The sequence below is a fragment of the Ochotona curzoniae genome, unplaced genomic scaffold, assembly GCF_017591425.1.
Source record: "Ochotona curzoniae isolate NIBS_2020 unplaced genomic scaffold, NIBS_Ocur_1.0 contig_908, whole genome shotgun sequence".
Taxonomy (NCBI): Eukaryota; Metazoa; Chordata; class Mammalia; order Lagomorpha; family Ochotonidae; genus Ochotona; species Ochotona curzoniae.
In genome coordinates, this window is record NW_024466607.1 from 13,355,559 (window position 1) to 13,379,848 (window position 24,290).

At 51.3% G+C, this 24,290-nt stretch overlaps 1 protein-coding gene across 1 annotated transcript in view; it reads left to right on the forward strand.

Annotated features, from left to right (window-relative positions):
• Nucleotides 1-14,888, forward strand: part of CDCP1 (CUB domain containing protein 1) — a 45,910-nt gene extending 31,022 nt beyond the window's left edge. The window contains exons 3-9 of the mRNA XM_040994983.1: nucleotides 222-584; nucleotides 1,865-2,233; nucleotides 8,471-8,686; nucleotides 8,862-9,242; nucleotides 10,862-11,227; nucleotides 13,338-13,425; nucleotides 14,444-14,888. Of these exons, the coding sequence (XP_040850917.1) occupies nucleotides 222-584; nucleotides 1,865-2,233; nucleotides 8,471-8,686; nucleotides 8,862-9,242; nucleotides 10,862-11,227; nucleotides 13,338-13,425; nucleotides 14,444-14,888 (2,228 nt within the window). The remainder of the gene's footprint in view (nucleotides 1-221; nucleotides 585-1,864; nucleotides 2,234-8,470; nucleotides 8,687-8,861; nucleotides 9,243-10,861; nucleotides 11,228-13,337; nucleotides 13,426-14,443) is intronic.
• Nucleotides 14,889-24,290: the final 9,402 nt, after the last annotated feature.

Genomic DNA, 24,290 nt, shown 5'->3' on the forward strand with positions numbered 1-24,290 from the left:
TCAGGCTGTTCTGACCCACAACAGAGGCATGTCCCCAAAGCAGGTACATCTGTGATCCTTCGGCCGCAGGAGCAGGGAGGGGGTGTGAGCACTGGTGCACCTGGGCAGCATCCCAGATAGACTGTGATGGTGGAGTTAAGGCTGTGGGATGGCAGGGGTGCGAGCAAGCGGCAGATGCCTCACAGCCCCTGTCATCAGCATGGCTTGTGTGTCTGTTTCAGACTGCACAACGGGTCCATGTCTTTCCGGGGAAGTTCAGCTGGAGCCCTCAACATCAGTGTTGCCCATCCTCAACAGAACTTTCATCTGGGACATCAAGGCCCCCAAGAGCATGGGTCTGGAGCTATACTTTCCCTCTCCTCGCCTGAGGCAAATCAGCCCTGGCAAGGCCTGCCCTGACGGAGTCACCCACTCCATCAGCGGGCGCGTCGGTACCACTGAGGTCAGGATCGGAACCTTCTGCAGCAACGGCACCGTGTCCCGCATCAAGATGCAAGAAGGAGTGAAGGTGGCCTTACACCTGCCATCGTTCCAGCTTAGAAACTTCTCGGGCTTCAGCATTGCAAACCACTCCTCTATAAAACGTGAGTGTGCCCTCCCCCTGCCTGCTGTTCCATCTGCACAGATTCAGCCTTCCGCTGTTCTCTAGGGGATTGGGGCCCTCATTCATGGTGCAGTTACCGTCTTCTCTGTCCCACGCTCTGTGGTTTTCCCTGTCCTTTTTGCTTGTGATGTTGGTTTTCAGAAAGTGATGTGGGATCACTTGGCAGCTCTGTTTCTAACTTCATGATCTTCTCTGTCTTACACTTCCTCTAACAGCACTGATGATATGCTGGCAGAGCTGCTCACACTGGCTCACTAGAGAATGGATTGTTCAATGTTCAGGAATTTTGTGAGCTGTTATTAAAAATAAAATGCTAAGGATATGCATTCTGCCCAGTGGCAAAGCCACTGCTGGAACATCTGCATCCTTTGTTCAAGTTCCTGGGATCAAGTCCTAATCCTGGGTCCTGATTACAGCTTCCTGCCAGCGCACACCCTGGGAGGCAGCAGTGAGGCCTCAGGTGATTGGGTCTCTGCCACCCTCAAATGAGGCCGGATTAAGTTCCCAGCTCACAGCTGTGGTGTTGTAGCTATAAGGGAATGGGCCATAGATAGAGTCTGTTCTCTGTATCTCTCAGTCCCTGCCTCTCAAATAAAGGAAATAGTTTGTTGTTGTTGCTGTTGTTGTTGTAAAGATCTGTTTATTTGAAAGGCAGTTACAGAGAGAAGGAGACAGAGATTTCCATCAGCTAGTTCACTCCCCAAATGGTCATTACATCCCTGGCTGGGCCAAGCTGAAGCCAGGCACGTCTTCCAAGTGTCCCATGTGGGTGCAGGAGCCCAAGCTCCTGGGCCATCTTTTGCTGCTTTCCCAGGCTCATTAACAGGGAGCTGGACCTAAAGTGAAGCAGCCTGGATTTCAACCAGTGCTCGGGTGGGATGCTGGCCACACCACACCACACCACTAACCCCACAATAAAGCTTTTTCGTAAACTTAGAGCTAAATAAGCTGTTTCAAAAGTTAAAACTCGAAACTCATTCCTCTGCAATGATCTTGGTACATCTTGCCATTCTCTGTGCCCATGAGGTGGTCTGCCGTGTCCATGTGCTGGGGATGCCAGGTTGTATGGCGGTAGCTCCAAGTCAGATTTATGCCCGGGAGGTGGCAAGTGCTAGCAGCTGGGTCGGCACCTGAACACTCCCGTGCTCCGCCACCTGTGTTCCCCCATCACTGTTCTCTGCATTCAGCATGAGCACGCCACAGCAGGTGTGTCCCGTGCTCCCATTCACCCTTTCCCATGTTGGCTCTTTCTCCCCGTAGGACTATGCATCATCGAGTCCGTGTTTGAGGGCGAAGGCACAGCCACGCTGCTGTCAGCCAACTACCCAGAAGGCTTTCCCGAAGACGAGCTCATGACGTGGCAGTTCCTGGTCCCACCACACCTGCGGGCCAGCGTCTCCTTCCTCAGCTTCAATGTGTCCAACTGTGTGAAGAAAGAGGAGCGTGTGGAGTACTACATCCCTGGCTCCACCACCAATCCCGAAGTGTTCAAGCTGGAAGACCAGCAGCCTGGGAACATGGCAGGAACCTTCAACCTCTCCCTGCAGGGTTGCGACCAGGATGCCCAGATGCCGGGGGTCCTGCGGCTGCAGTTCCAAGTTTTGGTCCAGCATCCACAGAACGAGAGCAGTAAGTGTACCCCCCTGCTCTAGCAGAGCCTTTGTGGTTCGCTGGTGAGCTGCCCGTAAGGCTGCCTTCCTCCTGCTCCCCCTCCTCACTTTCTTGGGACTCTGGAGTGCCAGGCAGTGAGATACGCCCACAGACATGTGTACCTGGCCTGAGGTTTCATTTTAGCACCTAGAGATGAATGCTAGCTTGCCTGTGGGTGCTTAGTTGTTTTGAATGAAGGCACTGGGAGGTCACTTTTCTTCGTCTCATGTCTCTGCCTTGCCACAGGCTATCAGCAGTGGCGATGGGTGCTGGTACTGGCTTTGGCCGAGCCGCACCTATCCTGGGCACATCTGTATTGCAAGCCCAGCCCTTTGGCATACCACTGATGTAATCCCAGCTCATCCTTAGTGCAACCTTGCAAGGATGGTGGGACTTGCCTTCCTTTATGATGGGAAGCCAGCAGGATCAGAGAGGTTAGGGAACTAGCCAACACACAATGTCACACAGCTTGTTAGGAGTAGAGGCATCTCAGAATGCAGAGCCTGTGCTCTGAACACTGTTGAACACCTGGTGGACTGATGAGAACCAGATTGGGCAGAATTTAAGGAAGCATCACTCTCAGAGTTGTTTCTGTATAAGGTCACACCCTTAGAGTACGAGCTTCTTTAAGCAATGTTCCTTGGATGGCTGGCTTGTGTGTCCTTAGTCTTGGCTGACTGTCACTTTCACTGTGTGACTATTTACCCTTGGTGGAGAGTGAACAGTTGGGAAGTTGGCAGAGCCAGGCAGACTCTTGACTGTGCTGAACCTGTTCAAGAGAGTGCCCATCTGGTGCTGCCCTGGTCATGTCCTCCTGGTGCCCACTTTGTGTGTATACATAACGTGTACTGGGATATCCATATGTGTGTGTGTGTATCATGACATTTTTATGATTTCATTGCTGCCACTGTGTAAGCAGGATGTGGAAAGCACCTGTGAGTAGATTTCAAAATGGTGTGGGTATAGGGGTGGGCTTTGGAAGCAGGGTGAGTTGTTGATCTGCTCAGCCATGGAGAATGGCTACTGGGGCCCTCTGGCTACTTCACAGCAACCAGGTTGCTTCTTGCACCTGACCACAAGGGCCTCCAGAAGGCCCCAGGTCTGGTCCAAGGTCAGAAGTGACTGCAATGCTGAGTCAGTGACCAATGTCTTGGCCAGAAACTCCCACATTGGCTGCACTTTTCTCCAGTGGAGGGATTGGCTGTGGTCCTCTGGAATACATTTGGGGACCAAATTAAATAAGTTCCCGGTGCTGGACCGAGACAGCTGCTTACCTGTGCTTTTGGTTAATGCATTCTTGAGTTTCCTCCAGTCAGCAAACGTTTGTAGGCAGCTTGTTCACAGAAGGCACAGTGCCAGGTAGTGCCAGGTCACCCTGGAATTGAGCTGTGTGGATCTGGATCCAGGCCCTCCCACACCTCCCCCTACTAATGGTGCTATTAGGAGCAAGTCACCTAGCCCCAGTGTGTGTGACTCAGGTCCTCCCCCTGTGCAGTGGAGATGGCGGGACTGGCCTAGCAGGGTGGTGTGAGGATGATGCGTGTCAGCATGGTGCCTGGTGTGTCATTGTGCTCTTTTTCTGGGTCAAGGCAGCCGCTACCCAGGGCCAGAAAGACGCAGTAGGGATGACTATGGGGCCCAGAAAAGAAACACCCTGCAGGAGGTAACAGGTGACCCTGCACAGGTGCTGCAGAGCCTTGTGGTGGGTCAGAGTGGTGACAGGTGGAAGAGCAGCCGCTAGGTGGGAGGAACACCACCACAGGGCTCCCCTTCCTCAGCTGCTGGGAGAGGCCTTACCCATGCCCATCGCTCCTGCTCTTCCTGCTCCATCCATTTGCTGTGCTGCTTTGTTGGAGGGGAGCAAGGAGGATCCAGGAGAAGAGGTGACCGAGGCCCTTGACTGAGAGTCGCAGCTCTTCCTTCTCCCCTGAGTCCCCCTTAGGGACTTTAGCCACTGCTGCACCTCCCTGAGCCCAGGCCAAAGGTACACACAGGGATTGGTGGCACTCCTCATCTGCCACGTTGTATCCAACAGATTCATCTGTACATCTGTGTCCCACCCCCTTCCTCCCAGCCAAGAAGCTTGTCCTTGTCCCCTTTCTGGCTCCGCCATAGTTGGTGGCACATTCCAGGTCCTCCATGGATCTCTGTTGCACCTGTCTCAGGAGGTGACATCTTGTCGCGTCTCTGGGGCCAGATGCACCATCCACGTGTGTGCATAAGGACAAGGTGGACAACACAGAGTAAGGGATTCCCAGGTAACTCCAACAAGTGAGCTGTCTGGCAAAGTGGTGGGGCTTCAGGAGCAAGAACACAGGTGAAGCCAGGAGACCCTACCAGAGCCAAAGAGGGTGGCCATCAGAGGCAGCCAGCCAGCACAGACCCATCACCCTCCACTGCAGGATATGGGCTCCGGCTGCACATGCAGCGAGCAGCAGACAGCTGTTTAAACCTGATCGTCTGGGAAGAAACCCCACTTCAAGCCTTTAGACTGAAAAAGTAATCAGGCAAAGTCACACTCAATCCGGAGGAGCCCTGCAGAGACTTGTCTTTGCGTGGCTTAACCACAAGCAAATGGTGGATTGTCTTAATAAGTTAGTTTTTCATGTGACAAGCAGAGTGATAGAGGCAGACACAGACAGCTCATATTTGCTGGCTTGTTCTCCAGATACCCAGAACAGCTGGAACTGTGCCAGGCCAGAACCAGGAACCCAAGTTAAGTTGCATTTGTGTGGCAGGCATGCAGTCACTGGAGCCATCACTTCTGCTTCACAGCGTTGGCATTAGCAGGAAGCTGGAGCGGGGAGGAGGAGCCAGGACTCGAATGCAGGCATTCCCCTATGGGCTACAGGGGCCCAAACCTGTGTCTTCACCCTCATGCTAAATGCCTGGCTCCGAACTATTTTAAGATGAGTGGTGCACAAGCTGCCCAGGACCTGTGCAATAACTGGTGTGACCCAGATGCAACTGTATGTGTGACCTCTGCTGACCTGTGCTGCCAAAAACGGGCAGCTCAAGGGATATCCTGAGAGCTTGCTTCGTGTTGCTTGACAAGTATTCTGCTGGCCTGTGTTGTTCTCATTCAGAGGCTCCTGTTATTGCTTTGTGCATTCTCATGATGCTTTTGGAAAGTACTTTCTGGGAAAATACCAGAGTGGTCTATTAAAAATGTGTGAGTTTCCAAGTGATTACGATTCAAATAAGATGGATGAATGTGAGTTTGCAAATGTGTTCATTATCCAAAGCGCTTCTGTGATCCGCTCTGGGCGGGTGTCGGTTGTGGCTGCAGTTCCATTACTGCTGCTGTGCGGCTGCTTTTCCGTTTTCCTTTAGTAGCCTCCTGGAACCCTTAGCTGATTGTTGGCTTACGTTTAGTGTAGGTGGTGGTTGGGTAACGCATGCTGTGTGAGTCCTAAACGTGTCCACGTTGCCGTCTCATATTGTGGTCACTGACTTAGTCCCACGGAGCTTGTTTGCCTTCTAAAGTAAGGAATGCCATCTCTAGCGACCGATGCCAACAAGATGATTGGGAGGTGGAGAAACCTTCCTCGAGCTTCTGTCCCTCTACAGGTCCCCAGGGTGGCTTTTGAAATCATGTCAGGCATCCAATCATGAAGGATTTTCTTTGGAGGTAGAATGAAATCTTACTAAACCTCAGGCTCAGATATTTGGAGGGTTTTTGTTTGTTTGTTTTTACTGGAAGGTGTCTGTGAAGTTGCAGAAAGCATATGGAATTGTTTCAGGGCAGGAAACCATCCAGAACACAGATCTCCCCTTTATTAGCAGAGTCACCTTGCAGAGTTCACTGGCCTCTCTTTCCGGCCCTAGCCACATCTACCCCCGCCCCGTTCGAGGGGGGAATAGGCAGCTTGTTAAAGCTCAAGGGGGACACTGAGCTAGAGTCTGTGCTGCCTGCTTGTAGATTTATGGATATTGATAGGTGAGGTTTGCATGAGATAATCCCCCTTCCATGAGGGCTGAGGGCTGCCCGGCCATGTACTTCTGCAGGAGACACTCCTTAGGTAACATGCAGATGTGCTGCTGGTGGCCTGCAAGACACTTTGAGATCCAACCCAAAGAATTGTGCAAAGAAGGAATGTAAAATGACTTCAGCAGAGGGGAGTGTGTGCAAAGAAAAAGGAACATATGTTAGTTAGTATAAAGATCTGGGGCCCGCCTGATACATACCCCACCTGCAGGTGCAGGGTCTGCCATGGCCCCCAAATCAGGCTGGGTCTTTCTCAATAAGCTGCTGTGGCCCCACTGCTGGATGTCCCATCATACTTTACTTGACTGCTACACAGTTACTGCTAAAGGAGATACAAACTGTAAAACTGGGTAATGCCACTGTGCACCTGCCAGAACGGGCTAAGCCAAGTCAGATGGATAACATCCAAGGATGGGGAGGAGGTGTGGCCACAACAGGTCTCTGGGGATTGCCAGTGGGAATGTAGGACGCTGCAGCCATTCAAGGGAGCTATCTAGCACTTTCTTACACAGTTGTACGTCTCGATGACCCAGAAATTCTGCCTAGGTGTCTGTGTCCCCTCACTGACATATGACAGAATACTAATAGCAGTCTTATTCATACAAGTCAAAAACGGGAAGCAGCTGGAAGCCGAATGGATGGGAGAATGGATAAACCAATGTGGTTGTGTTTGTGGAATATACCAAGGGGACATGATGGCCTTCTGCAACAACAGGAATATGTCTGAACCCTGTAATGACCAAAAACATTCAGGTACAGCACGTGCCTGCTGTGTGACTCTGCTGTATGAAGTTCTCAGAGAGGCGAAAGCTGCAGAAATTGGAAGACATTGATTGCCTTTTGGCAAGAAAGGACAGTTGTGTATCTTCTGGGTTAATAAGAATGTTTCAGAACTTACTTTGGATGAAGAACAGATAAAATTGTCAAAGCTCATCAAACTCCACCCTTCAGGTCCGGGTGTTTTATTATGTTTGAATTGTCCTGCCCATATCCAGAGAAGGTTAAAAACAAGATGATTTAGTGAGTCACGTTCAAATGTTAAACTGCTTTTGAGTCCCACTTACGAACTAACGGTGTCATTTTGGACAAGTTCCTTCACCTTCCGGAACGTCAAGTGTGTATTCTGTAACATGGAGATAGAAACACTATTGCTTTGGATGAGTTTCAGCAGTGAACTTCAGAAAGGAAAAGATCTATTTATGGTTGTATACCTGACCCTGGCATAATCATGTTGGACATAAAAATGAGCCCTCTCTGTAAATATTTGATGAACATTTGTTGAATTCAACCAGGCCTGCCCAAATTTGGTTCTCTGCTGACACTTCAGGAACAAGCTCACTGTCGTCTTGAAGCTGGAAGACGCCTGACAGCTGTTCTCCACGGGAGTGTCCTGCAGGCCTGGGGCCCAACGCGTTTCTGGTCATCCTTCAGGGCCGCTAATGGGCTAACCAAGGGAAAACTTGGTCTAAGCAGGCAGAGGAACACGGGCTTTGCAAGCAGGAAGAATGTCGATCCTAAACGTTTAGCTTCTGCTGTGAGAGCACTTGGTGTCTGTCTCCCTTTCCATGGCTGATATAACACCTCACCCTAACTCCTCCTGTTGTTACACGGCTGGATTTGATTCTTTTGTGCAGCTGAGTGATGCCCCTGTGCACACGCCCCCCATTTCCCTCCCCATTCACCTGCCCTGTGCTCCGGCATGATTCCCCTCTGTCGGTTGTCAGGAATGGTGCTGCAGTAAATGCACATGGCCATTCTTTTCCTTTTAGAATGTGTGTGTATACCACGTTTACAATGAAATCTTGTCTTTATGGAGATAAAGTCACCTTATTTTTTTCTTTTTAACTTTTGGATAAAGATGTTAATTATTTATTTGAAAGGCAGAGTTACAAAGAGAGATCTTCCCATTCATTGTTCACTCTTCAGATGACCGTAAGAGCCAGGGCTAGAGCAGGCACAAGCCAGAAGCATGGAACTCCCTCTGAATCTCCCATGTGAGTGCACGGGCCTGGGTCGTCTTCCACTGCTTTCCCAGGTGCACTAGCAGGGAGTTGGATCTGAAGTGAAGCAGCCAGGACTCAAACTGGCAGCTCATCAGGAATGCTGACATCGCAAGCAGTATCTTAACCTGCCAGTCTCCCCAAAGAGATTTTCTGCAAATTTTTGTCACTCATGTTGTTGCTGCTACTGCCCCGTGCCTCATGCCTGCCTACTCTTTGTGCTTTCAGATAAGACCTATGTGGTTGACTTGAGTAAGGAGAAAACCATGTCACTCACCATCGAGCCCGTAAAACACGGCCGCAAGTTTGTCCCTGGCTGCTTCGTGTGCCTGGAGTCTCGGACCTGCAGTGCCAACGTCACCCTGACACCTGGCTCCAGACACAAGATCTCCTTCCTGTGCGATGACCTGAGCCGCTTGTGGATGAATGCTGAGAAAACCTTAAGTAAGGTCTTCACCCTGGGTCGCTCTCCCCTCCTGGCTGGGATCCCCCAATAGGCTTTATAAGGAATGAGCCGTCCACCCAAGGCAGGGGAGCAAGGGCTGCAGCGAAGTGACCGGCTGGCTGGTACGTGCAGCCCTCACCCTATGCGTGCATCTCATGAATCTCTCCCTTGCAGGCTGCTTGGAACCCCGGTATTGCCAGAGGAAGTCCTACCCGCTCCAGGTGCCCGATGACATCCTCCAGCTGCCCGTGCAGCTGCACGACTTCTCCTGGAAGCTGCTGGTGCCCAAGGACAGGCTCAGCCTGGCGCTGGTGCCAGCACAGAAGCTGCAGCAGCACACACATGAAGGGGCCTGCAGCACCAGCTTCAGCTACCAGCTGGCTAGTGCCGTGCCCGGCCAGGACCTGTACTTTGGCTCCTTCTGCCCCGGCGGTTCCATTGAGCACATCCAGGTGAAGCAGAACCTGTCCGTGACACTCCGCACCTTCTCGCCCAAATTCCGGCAGGACGCCTACAGGCAGGGCCTGAATGTCTCCTTCATACCCTTCTTTAAAGGTAAGGGGTCTGTCTCCATCACCACACTCTCTCAGCCCTTCTGGGTTGAGGGGATCATTTTATGGACCCCTTTATGAGGAAGCCAGTTTGGAAAGAAAGGGTAGTGCAGTGGGCTGACCCTTACACAAGGAGTTGGGTAGATGGTAAGATCTGCTCTTGACCTGTTGCCCTTAACCTAGCATGGAAAATGCCAGAGGTTAGAAATAAGAAAAATCTGGGGCTACTGTTGTGGTGGAGCAGGTTAAGCTGCTGTCTGGCAGCCCACGTGAGTACCTGTTCAAGTCTTGGCTGCTCCATTTCTAGTTCAGCTCACTGCTAATGGTATGGGCAAAGCAGCAGTGCTTGGGCCAAGTGCTTGGGCCCTTGTCACCCGATATGGCAGTCTTGGATAGAGTTCCAGGCTCCTGGCTTCTGCCTGGCCCAGCCCTGGCCGTTGCAGCCATTTGGGGAAGTGAACCACTGGGCGGAAGATCTTGTGCACTCAGTCTCTCTCTCTCTCTCTAATATTTCCTTTCAAATAAATAGTCTTTTTAAAAAGGGACATAAAATCTGCCAGTGGGAGACAAGGGCTGTTAGGCACTACTCTTCCCCTTTCCCCCTCAAAAAAAATGGACCTCAGTGGTTTTGGGGAGCAAGAAGAGAATGACCAAATATGACCTGATCCTGGATTCTTTAGGCTGACACTTTGATGTTGTGTTTACATTTCTGAGCACAGCATGTAGAGCAACAAACTGCTCTACATGGGGAGGGCGGGGTGTCTGCCTCCAGCAGGTGGAGCACAGCCTGCTGGGAGCAGCAGGTGCAGGTGCCAGGTGAGCTCACGTGCCCAGCAGACTGAGCCCCTCGTGGCTGACCTGCAAAGCCACGGTCACCGTTACAAGTCACTCCAAGAGAGAAGTTACGCAGCATCAGAGACTGTTTCAGATAAAGGGCTAAGACATTCATCAGAGGTCGCTTTGTACTTTACTTCTCTGGGGCTTGAGTGGGAAAGAGGGGGAATTGTCCAGTCCAGACTGCCTGATATCTCGAAGGGGAGCAGAGAAACTCCTGGGGAAGTCTCTGAAAAGAAGACAACATTCTCATCAACCTGTGGTGTTGGGCTTTTATTTCCCGCTGAAGGGAGTGGCTGGGTTTGCTGATCTGACTGGAGCTCTTCCTGTTTTGCAGCTCTAGAATGTTCTTCCCAGAATTCCAATTTGTTTAATGCATAGGATAGGAATTGGGCGAGATCAGTCTCAGCAGATGAAAGTTTATACTGTTGAGAGTGTTTCTGGAAGAAAGCTGAGATAATCACTAGTTTGGCAAATTGATCTGAGCTTTGTATTGATTGATAGATTGTTTGATTAGCAGCCTGAAGGCCTACTATGGCTGCAGCTGTGCAGCTGTGCAGTTGGCCGCATGAGCCTGTTCAGGTGCTGTTAGCACACCTTGGTATGGCTGAAGTTCTTGCGACCCTCGAACAGATGCACATGGCCAGTGGCTACTCTGTTGCAAAGAGCGGGTATAGCCCTCCTCTACTAAACAATTCAACGTTGTCCCCTTGCCACTTGCCACTCGCCACTCGTCACTCGCATCCTGTCTGTCTTGGCCGAGTCAAACAGCAGCTTCTTATCCCACAGAGGAAGGCATTTTCACCGTGACCCCTGACACGAAAAGCAAGGTCTACCTGAGGACCCCCAACTGGGACCGAGGCCTGCCAGCCCTGTCCTCCGTGTCCTGGAATGTCAGCGTGCCCAGCAGCCAGGAGGCCTGCCTGACTTTTCTGCAAGAGCGAACCGGCGTGGTCTGCCAGACAGGTCGCGCATTCATGATCATCCAGGAGCAGCGGAGCCGGGTGGAGGAGATCTTCAGCCTGGAGGAGGAGGTGCTGCCCAAACCGCGTGTCCACCGCCACAGCTTCTGGGTCAACGTCTCCAACTGTAGCCCGGCCAGCGGCAAGCAGCTGGACCTGCTCTTTGGGGTTGCACTCAGCCCCAGGACGATGGGTAAGAGCCTCTACGGGTGTTTGGGAGCTGGACATCCAAGGGATGAGGGAGCAAGAGTGGAAGCCAGATCAGAAAACACAGACAGGGCTGCCTTGGGAATCATGGGGTGGCGGCAGAACAGCTGGTAACTGGCACTTGTGCATGGGCAGGGCAGGGCCTGGCAGCCTCACTCCCTCGTATACCTGTGTGTCAACTGCCTGTTGGCTGGAGGACCTCGCCCATCTTCACCTGGGTTCTCTGCCAAGATCCTCCGGGACTTGGCTTTCCTCCCTTCGGACTCGAGCCACACCTGCAGCATGGGCCCGGAGCAGAGGAAGAGTTTTATAACCCGCAACCTGCAGGGTCTCTCGTACCTGAATTAGGAACTGGCCCACCACCTTTTGTACTGCATTCCCATGGCTAGCCTAGATGGTATCGGTCACTCTGTCACCATTCTTTAAGTGCTCTCTGACAAGGGAAGTGCTCTCTCCTAATCTCCCTTTTCCGTGGAGAGTACATGATAACAACTGCACAATGAAAGGGCCGTGGGAGTTCTGTGTTGGGGATGAAAACATGGGGACCTGGAGCAGGCATCTGGCCTTGCAGCTGAGACGCTACGCTACTTGGAATAAGCCACCTCCCCATCAGTGTTCCTTCTTCAGGTTTTAGCTGCTTTCCCAATTCCGGCTTCCTGCTCTCATGCTGACCCTGAGGCAGCAGGTGCTAGATGCTTTACGTAGTTGGGTTCCTGCCACCCATGTGGGTGGGAAAGCTGAACTGCGTTCTTGGCTCCCAGCTTCAGCCTGCCCAGCCTGCCATGGTAGGCCTTTGAGGAATGAATCAGTGAATGGAAGATCTCTTTCTCTCTCTCTCTCTCTCTCTCTCTCTCTCTCTCTCTGCCTCTCAAATTATTAATTTAGTCTCTTGTTTAAAAACAAGACAAATGTGGGTGACACACTGGGATTCATAGGATGCTCTCTGTCAAGCCATGGAGCCAGGTTGGGGAGTTGCCCTTTTATCTGCTAAGTTCCAGGATGTGCTGATGAGTCCTGGCCAAGAGGCGCGTGTGAAGCAGGCAGCGCCAGGGGCCTTGGCTGCCCTTGGTTCAGCGTGGGCATCCCACAGCGTTAGAACCAGAAGGATTGGACAGGCTGTTTTCTTCTATAACCAGCATGCAGACCAGATGTCCCTCCCACTTCCCAACCCCAGACCCACAGAACCGGTTAGCATAACTGATGGAACCGAAAGCCTCAAGTGGAAAACTGCCCGCACTCGGGTTACCTCCTGGGCTTGCTTCCTGTCTTGCTTTCATGTCCTATTATTCATTTCACTTCCTGCTGCCTTGGAACCTTGCTTTTCGTTTTCTTGGTGCACACGTTCTAAATGCCTTTTTGGGGCAGGGTTAGCTCCCTGATCTGTCTTCTGTTCCCTTTGTGCAGCTGCAGGGAAAAGGCAGCGAGACGAGACTGCGCTCTCCTTCGCTCCTTCCTGTCTGCCTTTGGACTTCCTGCTTTCCGCTGCTCCCTCCCTCTGCTCTGTTCTTCCCTGCCCCAGGCTGGAGAGACTGGGGACACACCTGGGGAACCAGCAGTGGCCTTGGGAGTGCATCTGGTAGGTCTCTCCCCCATTTGTCTGAGCGGTTAGTTGCTACGTACAAGGTTCCCCCAAAAATGTTGTGGCTTAAACGTCTTGTTTGCTTGTCAATAGTCAGGACAGGGCCTAGCGGGGTGAGTCATCTATGCTCCAGGATCGATAGGACCCCAGCAAGATGTCTGGAGCATGGCTGGGATGGTACGAGAGGATGCCCCGTGGGGATTTTTGGTTCTCACTTTGAACCAACCAGACTTCTCTCCCCATAAGTCTGCACAGCTAGCTTGCGCTCCTTGCTAACATGGTGGTCTCAACACAGTCCAGTTTCTTACACAGAAGAAAAGAGAAAGTGCAGGCTGGCAGTTCTCTCGGAGACCAGGCCCAGAACGGCCATGGCTGCCTTCCTGTGGGCCTGACACAGATTCCAGGGGAAGGGACCAAGACCATGGAATATATCCAGGTGGGAAGGAGAGGACCAGCTCTGGGGACAGCTCAGGTTCCTATGGGGCTGACCGCTCGTCTCCCTGTGTTCTGTTCACAGACCTGACTGCTGTCATCGGCACCGTGGTGGCAGGCATCGCTGTCCTGCTGTTGGCCCTCGGACTCATCATCTGCTTCGTGAAGAAGAGGTAGGTGACTCCCTGGGCCATCTCTGGGTGGCAGGAGGCCTGCTCTGTGCCACACAGCTGCAGTGAGTACTGTGGGTTACTGACCACCAGGGTGAGTAATGCTTCAGAGCAGAGGAGGGCAAGAGCGCAGGTGGTGGCATTTTCGCTCTGTGAGTCACACTCACTGTTTACTCACTGAGGATAGACAGTGTGAGGAACCCACCAGGCCAGGCCCCCCGAGCCATGAGGAAGACGCAGTGTGATGATGGGGCTTGTTCTCCTGTGGTTTCTGGAGCACACCGTCTGCTATGTGATTGCTGATTCAGCTCGTCAGGGGACCAGGGGCCAGCCCAGCCCAGTGGGGGAGAAGTGGATGCTGTGGCCCAACACTGGGGAAGGGGCTGGGGAGGCCCCTTCCTCCACTGATGCTGAGTTCTATTGTCCCTAACTCCCGCCAAATACTGAGGCAAAGGTACCCCACAAAATTCACAGAAAAAGAGTCAAGAATAAGTTTATCTGTTGCCAAAATGATATTTGAGAGCTAGGCCTAGTTTTTTCATAAGCAGCGTTTTTCCCATGAGACCTCTCCTGTTTTCAGAGACCCCTCCTGTCACCATTTAGATCTGGGTAGTCAGAGCTTTTACCCTTGTACAGAGAGTGATGGAGCCTTAGCTACAGGAAAGAACTCAGAGTCCTAGAAAGTTGGCCTGGATATATCAGCCATGGTCCAGCAGGAAAACAGGGAAGGGAAGGTTAGGTGTCTCCACCGTGGGACACCACGTGACCACGCCAAAGCACAGGTAATGTTGAAGGCTCTCACTGAGCCCCACTCTAGCACCTGTAATGTCTCCATTTCCACCCTGCCAACTTGAGACAAAGGCTGCTGGTCCCTCCTGGGTGTTCATGCAGGACAGCGGCTTCCATTTCAAATGCCGAGCAGCTTGAGGGTGAAACGAGCCATGGAAATGTGGACCTCTCATAGGGCGTGTCCAGAGCTCTTCTCCCTCTGACCTCTGTCTCCTTCACTCTCTGCAAACAGGAGAAAGAAAATAAACAAGGGCCCCGCCGTGGGCATCTACAACGGCAATGCCAACACTCAGATGCCAAGGCAGCCCCGGAAGTTTCCAAAGGGCCGCAAGGACAACGATTCCCACGTGTACGCGGTCATTGATGACACCATGGTGTACGGACATCTGCTCCAAGATGCCAATGGGTCCTTCCTCCAGCCAGAAGTGGATACCTACCGGCCCTTCCAGGGGCCCATGGGGGACTGCCCTCCCTCCCCACCCCCAGTGTGCTCCAGGGCCCCGACGGCAAAGCTGACCTCAGAGGATCCACCGCCCCTCAGGCTTTCTGAGTCTGAGGGGGAAGCCTACACCTTCTCCCACCCCACGAAGGAGGGTGTGGACCGTGAGGACACTGCCATGCCCTTGCTGGTCACCCAGGAGCCCACAGAGCCAGCCCCATCTGAAGGCTTGGCATAGATGTATAAAGCAGGGCCCTGACACTCACTTTGGTGTTCCTAACCCGAAGCCCTGGAGAAGAGGAGGAATTCGGGGGGCTGGGGGAGCAGCAGAGAGATGCTATCCCCTTCAGGTTTCTCACTGCAGAGAAGAGATGCTGAAAATGATGGACTCTGATCTGCTTCCGGTCATCACAGTACATGTCCTTCGGTGACTGGCCTACAGTGAGGTTGTCAGCACAGGACTGCCGGGAGGCCTGGAGTCGCAGCGATGGCCAGCAGGGCCTTGTCCTTTGCGGGACAGCAGTTCTCCCCGGAGAGCCCACTGCGGCCCTGAGACCTTTCTGTGTGTTGAGGATTTCTTTGGTGGGCTTGCGTGATTAAGAGGTCAAATACGCCATCCGTCAGCTCTCTTCACTTGACAGCTTACGTTCCCTGGTTCAGATGGCTGGTTGTTGACTTCTGCACATCCCTGGATAAATAAGTTCTTTTCCCCCTTGCAGGCTGGGACCAATTTGCATGGTCTCCAGCCACAAAAGGCCGTGCGTATGTGCGTGTGTGTGTGTGTGTGTGTGTAGTACCAATATGTATCTGCTTTGATCCAAGCCTTCCTGCTTCCCTTCTTCTGCAAGTGGTCATCCTCCACTGCCCAAATCACTCATTTTTACATCCCATTTTAGTCCTGGAAATCAGAGAAATGTCCTTGAGTTGCCAACAGGTGACTGTTGTAGCTGGAGTAGTCGTTTGACATCTAAACAGAAAGTTAGAGAATATTTTCGTAATCAACACATGCTCAGTGCACCCCCGCACGGGGCCACCCGTGTGAGTAGCCTGATGCTACCACAAAACTTGAGTCGATGAGTTAAAAAACAGCGTTGCCAGCTTATAGTTCTGGGGAGCAGGATCCTGACACCAGGAAGGCCCCCTTCTGCGCAGGTTGGGAGCTTTGGGGTGCCATGATTTTGCCCCACCACATCTTTCTGCCACTGATAACCCAGTGGCAAGACCGCAGAAAGATCTGACCCACGGGGCTGTTCTATTTTGCCTATTGAGTCCTTTTGCATGCAGGAAGTTGTAAAAATTATACATACAAATCGAGATCGGGAGATCAAGGCATGTTGGTGCTCCCACTCTGACCTCAGGTGGCACAGCTCACAGCTCTGCCCTTACAGGGGGCATCAGTTCACCACAGGCCCCTCCACTCCCTATTGCCCCTACAGGGAGGCTGAGTATTTGCTGCAACTGCTCAGCACCCTGCAGGGTTGCTTTGCTTGTGAGACTGGGGGGGGAGGGGTCTTTTAGGTGAGCAGGCTGGCCTGGAAACTGAGCTTTCCTAGAAAGCATTTCCCTGTGTCCCCTCACCGTTGTGGGTTCTTGTTGCTATTCCGAGTTTAGTGTGTCCAGCAGAGACGGCCTTCCCAGAAGGGAGCCGCACACTCAGGTGGCACGTCCTCCAAGGTCTGCTGGGGAAAGCAGAAGGCTTTCTCATGTCTCAGTGCTGCCTATTGCACCGTTCCCTTCTGAAAGGCTGGCTCCTCTGCCCGGTTCCCCTGCCCAGTTCCCTTGGCACCTTGATCCAGGCTGCTGACCAGCCCCCTCCAAAAAAGCCAGAGGAGGACTGTGGCTTCCCTCCATCAGCAGGAGGAACCTCATTTGAAGGTGCGTTCTGAGCCCCGGCTCTCTGTTCTCTGCTTTCCCCATCTTGCCTCTCTGAGCCTGATGCCTTCCATCCCTCCCAAGGCATGGTTGGCCACTTGGGGCTCACCACCCATCACACACACCCCTGGCCCTTGGACATGGCCAGGTGGTCAGCTCCCCAGGCTTCAGGTACATTTAATGTTCCATAGAAGGGTTCCACCTAATGCCCCCCTCCGACCCCCCATTTCTTCTTGTATGTATGTATTAGGGTCACTGGCATCGATTCCTCCTGGGAGCCAGCACAGCACCTAGCCACAGTGGGCCAACTGGTGTCCAGGCAGCCCTGAGACCCATCTGCTCTGCCTGTGAGGAAGGCCAGCTCCTGCAGGACTGACCTCAGAGGCCAGGGCTGTTGCACCAAAGGGGAAGTTCTTGAGTCAGCAGGGACAAGCCCAAGTGCATCAGATAAACCTTGGTAAAGGTTTAAACACTTGTGTATGTGTGTGTGGTTCTGCAATGCTCAACAGGAAATAATTTATTTGTTGTAGATAACTTTCAGCATTTTATTCATATAGTTTTTAAAATAAATTTACAAAAAAAAAAAGGAGTGTTGTGTGTTTTGAATGCTCCAGCTACTTGTCCCCTGCTTCAGCTGAGGCTCCAGTTTCGCGAGCATTGGCTGACACAGGCTAGACGCATGCTCAAGTGCTCAGCAGCTGCTAGGCCCAAGTGGCTGCTCTGCTGGCCAGCACAGATAATACAGCATTTTCATCATCACAGAAAATGCCACTGGTAATATTTTTGTATAATACACATGTATTACGTACCATCTCCTATGTATTAAGTGCTCACTGTACACTGAGAACTCTTCCAGAATGTTTAGATGGACAGTTTGAATCCTTGTTGTATAGTTTGAGTATGACTTGTACCCATCCACCAAAGCTCACCCGGAAGCTGAATTCCTCAACAGGACTGGGCTGGGAGCAGAGCCCTAGTGGGAGGTGTTTCAGTCCTGGGGGTAGCACCCTCATGGATAAGCTAATGCTGCCTGTAAGAGCGAGAGTTCACACTTTCTTGGGCTCCGACTAGTCCTTCCAGAGCAGATTGTGGCAGCTTCCCCAGTTTTCTGGCTCCCTCTCTTACAGTGTTACCTCAAACCTCATGCACCTGCATCCTTTCCACTGTCAACCATGGGGTGAAGCAGCACAGGGCCCTCACCAGAAGCCAAGCAGGTGCAGACCCCACACCCTTGGACTTCAAGACTGAAAGAATCATTCAGCTTTGTGACTGAGGCCTTTGTTGCTACAACAAGAAACAGCTTCATACAATCTTCAGATTTAACTTTCAGTCTTTATTTTACAGTCCCAGCGCTGAACACTGTCTCCTTCATAAGATGCTTCCTTTGCTTGGCTGCCGTGGCCCCAGACTTGCTTCTTTAACCAATCTGGTAACACAAGCCAGTGTGGCTAAAGCAAGATGGAGACCTATCTTCTCACACCCGTGCGGATAAGAGGATGGGACCTACAACCCTGTCTGTATCCTTTTTAGTTCTGACTGTGGCTTCTGCGTTAAGGTTGCCTCATGTGTCCATCATGACAGCTAGAGTTCCAGCCATCATACATAAACCCTGCATACGAAGACAAGTGGGAATAAAGAGTACCTACCTCTTGGCTGAGACAGTTCCCATGAAAGAGCTTTCCTGGAAACCCCCACACAGCAGCTCTGATGACACCCATGACTTCACAAGCCCGGAGAATCAGCTGGGCACATTGATGGCTGACAAGGTGAGGATCAAGGGGGTAGGGGAAAATGAGAAAATGGACAAGTGACTTGACGCCTTGGATTCAGTCCTGGTCTCATGTGTTTCTAAATTGGTTGATGTTTAAATATGACTGAAGTTCTTTGCTTCCAGTGTAATGCAGCAGGTATTTAATTAGAAGGCTAAATTCTCTCCAAATAAGTTTGAGTCCGGTTCCTTTCTCAGTTGCCTCTAAAGAGATTTTATACCCCCCCCCCACACACACACACACCCCGTCATCACTTAACTGAAGCTGATTAGGTAGAACCTAGAAATCACTATACATTCACAACTTTATCCTGTGCATTGGTGCGATGTCTCCATAAACGACTATTGTGTCATTTGGCATTTAACTCTTCTTTTCTTAGGTTAGAGTTTGTTTCTTTTTTTGTTCTAAGATTTATTTATTTTGATTGGAAAGGCAGACATACAGAGAGAAGACAGAGAGGAAGATCGTCCTTCCGATGAATCACTCCCCAAGTATCTGCAATGGCTAGAACTGAGCTAATCTGAAGCCAGGAGCCTCCTCCAGGTCCCAAGGCCTCAACTACTTTCCCAGGTCACAAGCAGGGAGCTGGATGGGAAGCAATGGTGCTGGGATATGAACCGGTGCCCATAGGGATTCCCAGAGTGTGCAAGACGAGGAATTTAGTCGCTAGGCTACCGTGCCAAGCCCGGCATTTAACTTTTTTTCAAATAGATAAAATGAGTATGTTTTCAGCAGCCTTGACCTGAACGCCATCGCCATCGCGTGCCAACGCAGCTCATCACAGCACTAGAAAGATATCTTGATCCCAGGCGTGAATATAACACTTTGCTTTATTTGGTTGCGTTATAAGCACTCAATACTCCCACTCAAAGTACAATTTGTCCCTTGAAGTCTATGGATGTCACAAAGGCAGTGGCCACCAGTGAGGCCTGAGGGAACTCATTTGGACAGTGAACTAGATCATTGGAACTGTCTGCCACGTGGGAGCTTTCAAGTTCCTGGGTTCATCTTCATTTTCACTGACTTTGAGCACAGCCTAAGACTCAACACCTCTTCAGGCACCGCTCAAGTGCTGCGTTTGCTCTTCTGACCACCACGAAAAAGAACAGCTTCTGGATTTTTCTTTCCACCAGCTGTTGCTGTCCCCTTCCACAGTTCAGAAATCTAGGTGTGGTTTCTGGGACCTATGTGGCAGTTAAATGGACATTGAGGACGACACTAGCAGGGTCTCTGGATGGGAGACCAGCTGTTGCCCATATGCTTCCCTGACATTGACTAAGGCCAGGGCCAAGAAGCCAGAGAAGGTTCATCAGGGAGGCTTGTAGGCTCAGTTCTCCATGCTGAGTCCACAGTGGCTGTGGGAAACGGGCCAGGATAGGATGATCATCCCCAGGAAGAAGGGCTGCTGTCCAGGTGGAAGTAGGGAGGAGGCTATGGAACCCTGGGGCCCGGACTGAACTGAAGCTAAGGTGTTTCGGTTTTTATAAGTGATTTTTTGGGGAAAACGTTTACTTATGAATTTTAGTTGAAAGGCAGAGCAACACTGAGAGATTGCTCTTCCATGCACTGGTTCACTTCCCAAAAGCCTGCAATAACCAGGGCAGGTCCAAGTTAGGGAGCTAGGAACTCCATTCAGGTCTCCTACACGGGTAGGCAAGGGTCCAGCACTTTGGGCCCAAGCACGTTAGCAGAAAGCTGGCCAAGAAGCTGGGGGCTCAGACTGACGCTAAGCAGTGGTTCCACCTGTGGTGCCTGCAATGCCAGTGGTTGTGGGGTATTAAGAAAATGCAAACAATCAAAGTTTTACGTCCAATACCCAACGTAGCGTTTGTGGATCGCCACCCATCTGTGGAAACCAGCCTCCCAGGCTTGCGCAGAAAGTTCGGCTTTCTCTCTGACCACTCTGCAGTGCTGCTCGTTATTATTCTGATATGCAGCTCAGCAGCCACTGTGTCAGGAAAACACAGGGAAGACCAAGACCAACAGGCTCTCTGGGTCCTGGGAGCAGGTACTCACCTGGCGCTGGTGGCAGCATTGTGCATTCAAGGCATGCCACACTTCATCTGAAGGAGACGGGTTCCATGACAAAGAGAGCATCGGTTCACACACACACTCGTAGCACACAGCCCTACTGATTTCCTTGCTGCCTCTCATCACCATGACAACAGCCTATGAGAAGCACCCAGTTCTCTCGAGACATGGGAAAGCAACAGAAACTGGAGTCTTCGATGATAAAACCAATGGTCTTCGAGGGTGATCCCATCTTTATCTTCACGGTTCTTCGTCTGTGACCTCCAACCAGTATCATCCCAAAGGCACAGAAAAGTCGCGACAGATCCAGGTGAAAGTGACTCCTGGCAACAAAGATATTACTCAGAGGAGTATGTGACAGCAGCAAAAGAGAAAGAAAATGTCGCAGTCACCTAAATCTTACACCTTTAATAAAGGGAGGAAGGTGAGAAATTTCACTCTTTGGATTCTATACCCGATACCAATTAGATAGAAAACCACCTTTAGGGTTATTAACTTGATGACTATTAACTAATTTTTGTGTCCAATTTCTAAAAATAGATATATGTATTTAAATCTTCCTGTCCTACTTTTCTGCATGCTTTTAGAGTCGGCCTACCATGTATGGCAATTAATGAATGAGTTGACTGAAGTCTGTGACTCATGTTCATTCCACTTTGTCTAAGAGTCAGGTTTTTAACCTTACACTGTGACGCAAACACTGTCCACTCACTGAGCCTGCTCTCGAGGTAGTGAATAAGCTTAGTCCCCAACCCACACCGCAGAAAGCTCATGTCCCACAAGAGAATGTCCCCGACAGAAATCCAACCCACAAAGTCCACCGCTGGTCATCCCAGGCTGGGGAAAAGAAGGTCCCCCAACTCCTTGAGCACCCACAATGGCAGGCAGGGGCTATGTAATAGCTTCCCTCTGTACCCCAACCCCACCCCAACCCCACCCCACCCCACCCCACCACCTCAGCAAACAAGAACTGGGAAACGGAGTGGATATAGAACAATACCAAGTAACACCAGCCAGCAGGTCCACCAGTGCCACACTCTTGGTTCCAGAGGATGGGAAGTACTAGGAGTTTTTCCCATCCCAGCTGGGTCACAGCCACCAGTTTGCTACTCCTGGAAGCCTTGGAGGACCAGTTGGGGTAGGGACTGGTTTTGGAGGGAATCATGGCTACTGACTGGCTTACTGCCTCATCCCACCCACAGAGGAGGCCATTATATGTGTCGAGGAGGTTGACAGTGACAGGGAGGAGGGACTCTGTAGTGTTTGCACACGTGTGTGCTCCCGTGCTTTGAGTACCGTTGCCCTTGGAAATTTGAGTGTCCTTGTGGAGGTGTTGAGGCAAGACCTTAAAGAGGGGGCTAGGTCATAAGAAGGAGTCACGTGTCTTTGAGGGAGGGATTTACTTCTTGCACACCTGCTCCTTAAAAAAAAAGTATACGTCTGAAAGTCAAGATGCCTCCTAGGAGTTCAGGCTTGGGAGGAGGCCACTCACACCATGGTGTTGTGGTTGCCGCGTACTATTTTAGCCAACATCCGAGTTCTCAGCTTTGAGGCGCCACCCAGCCTCGGCCTTGGATGCGCTGTGTTCTTTCACTCTGTATCTGCTAAGCATTTTCACCAACATAATTTCTTTTGGTCCCATGGTTATGACTGTGTACACTGACACACAGCAACTCGATCTGGAATCAAATCTGTCCTGATCACCACACAGCTTGGTTCTTGGTTAAGTATTGCCCAACTAGACAGCCCCTTAGATTCCTTCCTTTAAAAATAAAAGAAAAAAAAATTATATGTTTGGAGAAAATCCAAAGAGTGTTTGATTTTCCCTAAGGCCACACACAGTACGAAGTGCAGGCTGATGGCAGCTAGCCATCCTGCAGCCCTGTGGGGAAGAGGAGGGTCTGATCTGCCTTAACACATGGGCTGGGGGTCTGCTGGTCTCCTGATTCAATGCGGGTGCTGATAAACCTGGGGGAGGGAGAAAAGCACTCAATTGGGAGTGTGCAGTAGGCTCATTCTCTACCTCCAAGCGCTGGCATCCCTTATGGGTCCTGGTTTGTGTCCCGGCTGCTCCACTTCCCTGCTTGTGGCTGAATGTTAGGTCCAGAAGAGCCCCGGACAGATGAGTTCCACAGGTAACCATGTAAAAGCAAAGAAGCTTTATCGCTAGCTCGAGCTAGGGTCTGAGTCCCATCCAACACAGTGGAGTCTGGACGAGGGCCCTGCTCATCTCTTCCAGGCAGCTTTTATTTCCTCCTAGTCACGTGCACCACGCACATTGTCTCTTCTTAGTCACAGTCTGCATGTTCACATAGCACAGATCAAGTTACACAAAGGAATGTGAGTCAGCAATGATTGGTCTGGTGTCCTCACCCAAGGCGAGGGGCTTTTTATCTCTTTTTCTGTTGGTTCCATTTCTCTGGGGTGGTTTCCTAGAGCCTGCACCGCCACTTTTGGGAAATGAAGCTTAGGCCTACTGTCTTACTTAATGCCTATCATGGCGTTAGTCTTGGCTCTTACACATAAAGCAAAAGCAATCAGTACAGAAGCAAATGACTGCCGCTCTAAGGTTGCCTGGTGTTCAAACATCTCTTTATGATTCATGATCTTTTCCTCATCTACTTCACACTAACTTATTAAGATCCTTAATTAATCCTTATTATTGCTTAAAACTATATTTACTACCCTAATTTTACATGGCCAGTGTGGTAGGCTAATTCTCTACCATCAAGCGCTGGCATCCCTTATGGGTGCTGGTTCATGTCCTGGCTGCTCCACTTCCCATCCAGCTCCCTGCTTGTGGCCTGGGAAAGCAGTGGAGAATGGTCCAGGGCCTTAGGACCCTGCATCTGATGGGAGATCCAGAAGAGGCTCATGGCTTTGGTTTGGTTCAGCTCCAGCCATTGTGGCCACTTGGGGAGTGAATCAGCATATGGAAGATCTTTCTCTCTCTCTCTCCTTCTCTCTGTAAATCTGCCTTTCCAACGAAAATAAATCTTAAAAAAAAAATGTAATGAGTTGCCTGACCTGTCCCAGCTCAGTGACCCGGTGCCCTACAGTGTCAGCTTTCCATTCCCCAAGGCAGCCTGGTTGACAGTCCGGCTGCAGGGAGACAGCTCTGGAAAAAGCCTGAATTCCAAGTGCAGTTTCTACCAATGTGTGGGCTTTCTCAGCATCCCATCCAGGCTGGAGACCCGGAAGTGGAGGGGAGGGGAGCATGGCATGCCTTTTATGTGGCATCCCTGGTGACATGGCCCTTCCAGACTTGGTGGCGCAGGCAGATGTAGGCCTTTGGGACTCGGTGACCTAGGTCGCAAGTTACGCTGCCACTGGGTCAGACAGCAGGACTGAAAGATGAGGAAGAAGAGCCAGCAGGTACTTTTGCTACCTCAGAACTGCCTCGGAAGGAGTTGTCACTCGGTGGGATTCATGTGACATCACGAGTCACAGGGGATAGTCCCTAGAGCTGTCAGGAAATCTGTCAGGGGACATGAGCCTGGGAGGGGGGTGTCCTTGTCCACTGGCATCTGGGTGAGCACAAGGCACCACAGGTGCAGATTGGCAGCCTGGACCAGCATAGGCTGTGGGTGGTGGTAATAAGTGTTAGGCTTCACTGTGCAAAGACCTCAGGCTGATTTTTTTCTAAGATTTATTTATTTTATTTGACAGACTGAGTTAGAGAGGGAGAGTCAGAGAAAGTCTTCCATCTGCTGGTTCACTCTCCAAATAGCTGCAACAACTGGAGCCGAGCCAGTCTGAAGCCAGGCTCCAAGAGCTTTATCCTGGTCTCCCATGTGGGTGCAGGGTCCCAAGAACTAGCCATCCTCTACTGCTTTCCCAGGCTACAAGCAGGGAGCTGGATGGGAAGTGGAGCAGCCAGGACTCAAATGAGAGCCCCTATGGGATGCTGGCATTGCTGGTGGCGGCTTTGTCTGCTAGGCTGCCCAGAGACCTCAGTATTAAAATGG